Raw genomic sequence first — 8,232 nt, forward strand, 5'->3', positions numbered from 1 at the left:
AGGGAGGGAATACGGGGATACGTGTATAAAAACAGATGATTGAACTTAGTGTACCCCCCCAAAAAATGATAAATAAATAAAATTAAAATAATAATAATAATAATAATAATTTTCTAATAAGACATCCCACAATATTACTGATACTTCTCTCTGAATTATAGGGTATGAGACAATTTAAACTTTTTGTTCCCATCAACAGCCTGGAGGCACTATAACAGTTAAAAACTGGGTCAGTTCACAGGAAGGCAGAGAAATGAGAATGCAGTCTCAGGAGATCTCCTTCAAAAGGTGCCCCCAAAAAACTGACTGTTTAAAATTTAAAGGCATCTCAGTGAGTTAAGTTTGTGGATACTGACAAACTGACCAAAGCTCATACGGAGAAGCAGAAGACCCAGAAAAGCCAATACGATATTGAAGAAGACCTGCCACAAACGTCAATTCAAAATGGATCACGTGTAAGGCCAGACACTATAAAAGTCTTAGAGGAAAACATAGACAGAACACTCTATGACATACATCAAAGCAAGTTCCTTTTTGACCCATCTCCTAGAATAATGAAAATAACATCAAAAATAAACAAATGGGACCTAATGAAACTTAAAAGCTTTTGCACAGCGAAAGAAACCATAAACAAGACAAGAAGACAACCCTCAGAATGGGAGAAAATATTTGCCAATGAAGCAACTGACAAAGGATTAATCTCCAAAATACACAAGCAGCTCATGCAGCTCAATATCAAAAAAGCAAACAACCCAATCCAAAAATGGACGGAAGACCTGAACAGACATTTCTCCAAAGACATGCAGATGGCTAAGAAACACATGAGAAGATGCTCAACATCACTGATCATGAGAGAAATGCAAGTCAAAGCCATAATGAGGTATCACCTCACACTGGTCAGAATGGCCATCATCAAAAAATCTAGAAACAATAAATGCTGGAGAGGGTGCAGAGAAAAGGGAACCCCCCTGCATTGTTGGCGGGAATGTAAATTGGTACAGCCACTTTGAAAAACAGCATGGAGACTCCTTAAAAAACTAAAAATAGAACTTCCACACGACCCAGCAATCTCACTATTGGGCATATACTCTGAGAAAACCATAATCCAAAAAGAAACACGTACCACAATGTTCACTGCAGCACTATTTCCAATAGCCAGGATATGGAAGCAACCTAAATGCCCATCAACAGATGAATGGATCAAGATGTGGCACATATATACAATGGAATATTACTCAGCCATAAAAAGGAATGAAATTGAGTTATTTGTGGCAAGGTGGATGGACTCAGAATCTGTCATACAGAGTGAAGTAAGCCAGAAAGAGAAAAACAAATACTGTATGCTAATGCAGATATATGGAATCTAAAAAAATGGTACTGATGAACCCAGTGGCAGAGCAAGAATAAAGATGCAGATGTAGAGAACGGACCTCAGGACACGGGGGCGGGGGTGCTGCGTGCAAAAGGGAAGCTGGGACAACGTGAGAGTAGCATTGACATATATATACAGTACCAAATGTAAAATAGATAGCTAGTGCAAAGCTGCTGCATAACACAGGGAGATCAACTCCAGGGAGATCAACTTGATGACTTAGAGGGCTGGGAAAGGGAGGGTGAGAGGCGTCTTTGGAGGGAGGGGATATGGGGATATATGTATAAATACAGCTGATTCACTTTGTTGTACAGCAGAAATTGGCACAACAGTGTAAAGCAATTATACTCCAATAAAGAGCTTAAAAAAAAAAAGGATCACAGACTTAAATGTATTGATAAAACACAAAACTATAAAACTCCGAGAAGATAACATGGGAGAAAATCTAGATGACCTTGGGTATGCTGATGACTTTTTAGATACAATACGGGACCCAGTACATGAAAGAAATAATTGATATGCTAGACTTTATTAAAATGAAAACTGTCTACTATATAAAAGACAGTGCCAAGAGAATAAAAAAGACAAGCCACAAACTGGGAGATGATACTTGCAAAAGACACATCTGATCAAGGACTGCTGTCTAAACTGTACAAAGAACTCAATAAAATGAACCTGATTAAAAATGGGAAAATATCTTAACAGATCCCTTACCAAAAGAATATATACAGATGGCAAGTAAACATGTGAAAAGATGCTCAACATTATATGGTACTAGTAAATTGCAAATTAAAATAAGATACCACTACAAACCTATTAGACTGCCAAAATCCAAAACACTGGTAACAAATGCTGCTAAGAACATGAAGTAATAGGAAATCTCATTCACTGCTGGTAGGAATGTAAATGGTTTGGCCACTTTGGAAGACAGCTCGCTGTCTAAACATACTCTTACCATACAATCCAGCAACTGTGTGTCTTGGTATTTATCCAAATGAGTTGAAAACTTAGGTTCACCCAAAACCCTGCACGTGGACATTTACAGTAGTTGTATTTATAACTGCCAAAACTTGGAAGCACCCAGGTGTCTTTCAGTAGGTGAATAGATAAATACACTGTGATACCTCCAGACAATAGAATATTATTCAGTGCCCAAAAGAAATGTTATCAAGCTGTGAAAAGACATGCAGGAACCTTAAATGCATATTACTAAGTGAAATAAGCCAATCTGAACAGGTTACATACTGTGTGATTCTAACCATGTGACATTCTAGAAAAGATGAAACTATGTAGACAGGAAAAACATCAGTGGTTTCCAGGGGTTGGGAGAGGGAGGTATTAACAAGTGGAATACAGAGGAATTTTATAGGGTAGTGGAAATACTCTGTATGACATTATAACAATGGATACACGTCATTTATCCATTTGCCCAAACCCATGTAAGATGCACAATACCACGAGTGATGGCTAATACAAACTATGGACTTTAGGTGATGTGTCAATGTAGGTTCAGTGACTGTAACAAATAAATCATCTGCTGGGGGATGCTGATGGTGGTGGAGGTCATGCCTCTGTGGGTATACCGGAACTTTCTGTAACTTCTGCTTTATTTTGCTGTGAACCTAAAACTACCCTAAAAACAATGTCTATTAAAGACAACCACCATAACAAATTTAAAGGCTACATTTCAAGCACCTGGAAAAATAATATCCTGCACCAAAGAGGACAACACTGGGTCACTGAAGCACTGCTGAAATAAGAGAGGGGTGAGCTAAAGGATCTTTCCTTTGCTCTCACAGAAAGGACCCCCCACCCAGGGAAGCTTCGGGGTTGGGGCAATCCCTGCACCTCCCTGGTGTGCACGCACCAGTCACTCCTCCAGCCTCAGCTGTCTTCTTGACCTTCTGCTGGTCGTCCCAGCGGAGCTCGGAGAACCCGTCCACCTCAACATCAGGGTGCCGGATGGAGTGGCCGACCTTCCAGAAGCAGGAGAAGTGGTACCAGTGCGGGACTTTCCCATCGAACATGGGCGACTAGAAGGGCGGAATCAGAGGCGGAAAAAGATCAGTGAGCCTCAGGCCCAGCCTGCGTTTCAGTCACAGGCTCAGTAACCATAACCCAGAGCTTGGTGAGGGCACAGGAGACCCAAGTCCTGCGTCCTGCACCCTCATATGGGGAGAGGCCCCACCCCCAAGGCCAGGCTGCCAGGGCCCGCGTGGTCCAAAGGGCTCTGTGCACTTAGAACGATGGGGAATGAGTCCCAGATAAGGCACCAGACCTAGCAAATGTGTCAGAGAAGTGTCACGCTGGCAGCAAGCCACGCAAATGTGTGTGGAATGGAATGAAGGACTTCTACGAGGGAGAGTGAAAGGGAGGGGGGGGCACCCCACCCCCAGCAGCAGGGAGGTCCCTGCTGCCCTTCACCAGCCATCATGGGACACTCTGCAGCTGCCCCTGGGGAACCAGCACCCCCACTTCACTGTTGCCTGGGGTGGGGGGTCAGACAGGCAGCAAGTGACTCAGCCTCAACCACGTGAACGCGTGACCACAGTTCTTTCCACTACACTGCTCTATACCACTCGGTAGGAAGAGGTACTTAAAAATATACAAACGGTTCTGACCGAAGCAAGCGAGGCCTCAAACATCTGCTTTGATAGAACATAAATCTAAATGTCAAGCAGATGACATAAAACAGCATTAAAAATAAATACCATGTAGAACTTTCAGGATGGAGTTGTAAGGACAGGGGAAGTACTCTGAAAAAGCAGTGACAAGATCCCCCAACTGGCCCTCTCCTACGAGGTAGGATTTAATATACGGATTTACATACATGGTATTAAATACACCATATATTTAACATATGGTATTAAATATACCGTATATTTAATATACGTTATTAAAATATACGGTTAGTAAGGCTGGGGCACAAGGACTCCTCAGCATCAAGTAGCTTGGGTTTACAGCAGCACTGGCTGTCCCCTGGGCCCAGAATGTTGCCCAGCCCTACCCGGAGCGAACAGCACTTCCTCAGGTCCCATAACGCCCCTTTCCTATACCCCCTCAGAGTTAAGATCCATTTGGGTTATTATTTGATCAATGTCTGTTCTGCATCAGGTTAGAAGCTCCCCGAGAGGCAAGATTCCTGTCTTGCTAGTTACTGGCAATGTCCACTCACAGTAGGCACTCAAAGAGTGTGGTATGCCCCAAGTCTGGAGGAAAGAGGAAGAAAGGTGGGATGGAGGAACTCCTGTGGTAGAAAAGATGCTCCCTCCAAACCTAAGACAGCCCTCCCCACTCCCAACCAGACAACAAATGGCATTTCAGAGAGCAGACGTGCCCTGGCTCTCAAACTTTCACCAAGGCAGCTGACACATCGTTAAGCATCTAGACATCTTGTTACAACATCTGCGGTGGCCTTGACCTGGCTCTTCCTGCCGTGAGACCCGTCTACACCTCCTCTAAGAGCAATGGGGGACACGTGGCTCAGGGCTTTACCCCTCACTGGAACGCATAACCGTGGCATTTGTTCCCGACCCTAACCCCCCACTGGAACTCACGGCTGTGGCATTTCTTCCTGGCTCTGCTGGGGCCCCACACCTGACCCTTACACTTTGGTCTGGGTGCTGTGCTCCCAATCACCAGCAGTGCCAGTCACCAGAGAGGTCTGCACAAGGGCGTACTCACAGCACAAGCTTGGGGAACTGTTAGGGTCCCTGTCCTCCCTCAAGAGAAAAGATCCCTTAACCAAGGAAGGCTTTACTGTAGAACTGAGGACTGAGAATGATACAGCAGGAAGGGACCTGTACCAAGGTCACAAGACGACTGCCTCCACTTGGCAGCTACTAGGCTCGAGCGAGCAGAATCCTTGGCTGTATACTCAGCAAACGTGAGCGCCTACCATGCACCAGGGTCCTCACCCAGCCACTCTCAGTCTGTTTCCAGAGAAACAGGCCATAAAAGGAGACTATACCACGGCCAGCCTACCCCACAGAGAGCGTGAAATGACCATTACTACAAAGAAAGTCAACATGCAGTTGGCTGCAGGCCCTCCCAAGAACACCAATAAGTCAAAAGGCTAGAAGGCTCCGTTCACACCCTCAGTTCATCCCCTCGAGGCTGCCCCAGGGCATGCCAGCTAAAGTATCAGGTATTTGATACTCAGAGAACAATCCTCCCATACAAATGTAAAAGAAGGTATTTAAATCCAAGGGAGGTGGTGGGGAGGGGGGAAGAATGGCTTCTTTCTTTCTGGCCTTCATCAGCTCAGCCTACAAGACCAATGTTGCATTCTGAGTTAAAACTCCACCCCCAATTACAATTAGAGAAAAGCACACTTAATTTTAATAATAATTTCCTTCACTATCAAGTATGAAGAAGGAGGGCCCAGAATGCTAAACTTTCTTTGGTTCAGGAAATGATTACTCAGTGGAACCGCCTTGACTCTGCTAGACAGAGCCAACCCTCTTCATTCCTCACCAGTGTCCTTCTTGTCTCCACACACTGGATGGACTGAGATTTTCTGTCTGTCCTTCCCAATAGAACGGGTCCTCATCGGCTGTCCAGTGAAGCCAATGGGTGTCCCTTTCTCAGACTAACATTTAAATATGCACAATAAAATACACAGGCTCACAAAGGAAATCAATTATATTGAAATAATTATCAGAACATTTAAAAAGTTTACTGGGATACAGTAATCTACAAGCTTTACAACATTAAATAACAAGATATAGTATCCACTTTAATAACTACTGTGATCTTGTAGTGACGAGTGTAAATTGTTATTTTAAGAAATCCCCAACAACTGTAAAGTGATATGAAAATAACAGTATCTACTATTGATGAGAAAAATCACAGGTACTGCTAATATACCTTTGCTTTGCAGCTTATATTCCTAATTGCAGGGAAAAATGAATTGTAACTAAAGTCTAGTGATGATAGGGATGGATGCATGTTTTTTTCTCATCGAAACTCACGGACCTCTTGAGTTCTATCTGCCATCCCACAGACTCCAGGTTAAGAACCCCTCCACTAACAGGAACTTCGTATGATCTGCTGCCCATACATTAGGGTGAAATGAAAAGATGCTCTGTGGGAGATACGGCTCCTCAAACGGTAGGCCTTGTCCACCTCTCCATCCTCAACTTCCTGCCACTTCTGTCGCGAGCTCCCATCCTGGGTACATCATGCCTAGGGTACAGCTCCATCAAGTGGCACCCAGCCCTGTACAGAAATGTTTACCAGTCATCACCCTTTTAACCAAACTGGAAGCTTCCCGGGGTGGAGTTTCTCCTTGTGCCCCTAGTACCTAACAGTACCTGGAACCTAAAAGGTGCTCAGCGAGTTTTTACTGAATGAAAAAGTACTGTGTGCCAGGTACTGAGCTGGGTGGCCCTGAGGATGATTCCAAGATGACAACTCCAGTCCCTGCCATAGTATGAAATGAGACAGCCTAAGTGCACTTTGGTACTCTGTCCGCTCCACCCTTGTAAATACTGCAAATGCAGCAGTGCCATCTGATCATTCCTAAAACACATTCTGCCTCACCATCCGGAGGGAAAATCAAGTTACTTTGACCATGAGCACAAAGCTTGGAAAAAAGCTTTATATTGGGAGTTGGGGAGGGCAGGGCAGGTGGGAACCATGATTACCCAGGCATACAGGAGCTGGAAGCCGAAAGAGGCAGGAATCTCCAGGCACATCACCTGACTCCAACACCCCTCCCACCATATGGGAAGCCTCAGGGACCACCGGAGGGAAACTCCAAATTTGTCAAGAAGGGCAGCTGAGGAACCCCAGGAGCCACTCTTACTCAAACCAGACAGTTGCAAAGGCATCAAGAGAACGTGTCTGTGAACTTGGTAAGTCTGGGGAAAACGTTAAATCATAAATTAGGCCAAAAGTGAATGCACTGTACTGAAATGACACCGACTTGCATAGTTTTGCATAATTTAAAAAAATGAGTGTGAGCGGGTGGTGAAATGATAGCCAAAAATAGATTAAAAAAAAAAACCCCAAAACCCTCACTTGCCAGTCGTCACCATCAATGTAGGACAAAAATCTTCCAGAACAAGGTAGGTCAAAACCAGACTAGCGTACATTTTCTTCCTAAGGCGAATGGCAATAAAGCCAACCCAGAAATAAGGATACAAGCGGCTCCTTATTTTCACAAAGTAAAAGGCATCACCAGCTCCACACCGCATTTCCCGGGCTTTTCCTGCAAGATCAACAAAACCCCCCGGAAGGGACCACCCGGCGGGCCATACGGGACGAGAGGCAGCAGCTGCGCCCGCAGGCCCAGCGCGGACTCGGGGCCTCCAGCCCGGCCCGCGGCCCCCAGCCAGCCCTCCCCCCACCCTCCTCGGACGCGCGGAAGCCCCCGCCGCGCACACAGCGGCCTCTCCGCCCGCACCTGCACCATGATGGCCATCCGGAGCGAGTCCTTGGGGATGCTCTCGCTGCATTTCTTGCAAGAGGCGCGCCCGCTCTTGGCGTACTCGACCCGGTAGAGCTTGTCCGATGACTCCGCCATGCTCCTCCTTGTGCCGCCGCTGCAGCTCCGGGAGCCCGACGCTGCGACCCGGACACCCACTGCTGCTACCGCCGCCTCACCCGCCGGTCTGTTCCCCACCGGCGTCCGAGAACCCAGAGCCGCCGCCGCCGCCGCCGAGCACGCCGCGCAGATCACCCGCCGCTCGCTATAGATTGCTGATGCCTGGCGGCGGCACGCCCCGCCGTCCGCGTTCACGGGGAGGGGCCGCCGGCGCGCGCGCCCCCTGCCGGCCCGGGGGGCAGGCCTTTCCCCGGCGCCTGCGGCTGCGCGAGCTCGAAAGGGGCTGCAGGGAGCAGAGGCCCTGGCTCGC

The 8,232-nt window shown here is 46.6% G+C and overlaps 1 protein-coding gene across 2 annotated transcripts in view; it reads right to left on the reverse strand.

Annotated features, from left to right (window-relative positions):
* Nucleotides 1-8,130, reverse strand: part of PARP1 (poly(ADP-ribose) polymerase 1) — a 43,057-nt gene extending 34,927 nt beyond the window's left edge. Inside the window, exons 1-2 of one of the 2 annotated variants that reach the window (XM_057728512.1) lie at nucleotides 7,782-8,130; nucleotides 3,240-3,405 (exon numbers count right to left, since the gene is read on the reverse strand). In XM_057728512.1, the coding sequence (XP_057584495.1) occupies nucleotides 3,240-3,405; nucleotides 7,782-7,901 (286 nt within the window). In that variant the 5' untranslated portion in view covers nucleotides 7,902-8,130. The remainder of the gene's footprint in view (nucleotides 1-3,239; nucleotides 3,406-7,781) is intronic. The other variant, XM_057728511.1, reaches the window with a different exon arrangement.
* Between the last annotated feature and the right edge of the window lie 102 nt (nucleotides 8,131-8,232).

This window comes from Hippopotamus amphibius, chromosome 3, assembly GCF_030028045.1.
Source record: "Hippopotamus amphibius kiboko isolate mHipAmp2 chromosome 3, mHipAmp2.hap2, whole genome shotgun sequence".
NCBI classification, from domain to species: domain Eukaryota; kingdom Metazoa; phylum Chordata; class Mammalia; order Artiodactyla; family Hippopotamidae; genus Hippopotamus; species Hippopotamus amphibius.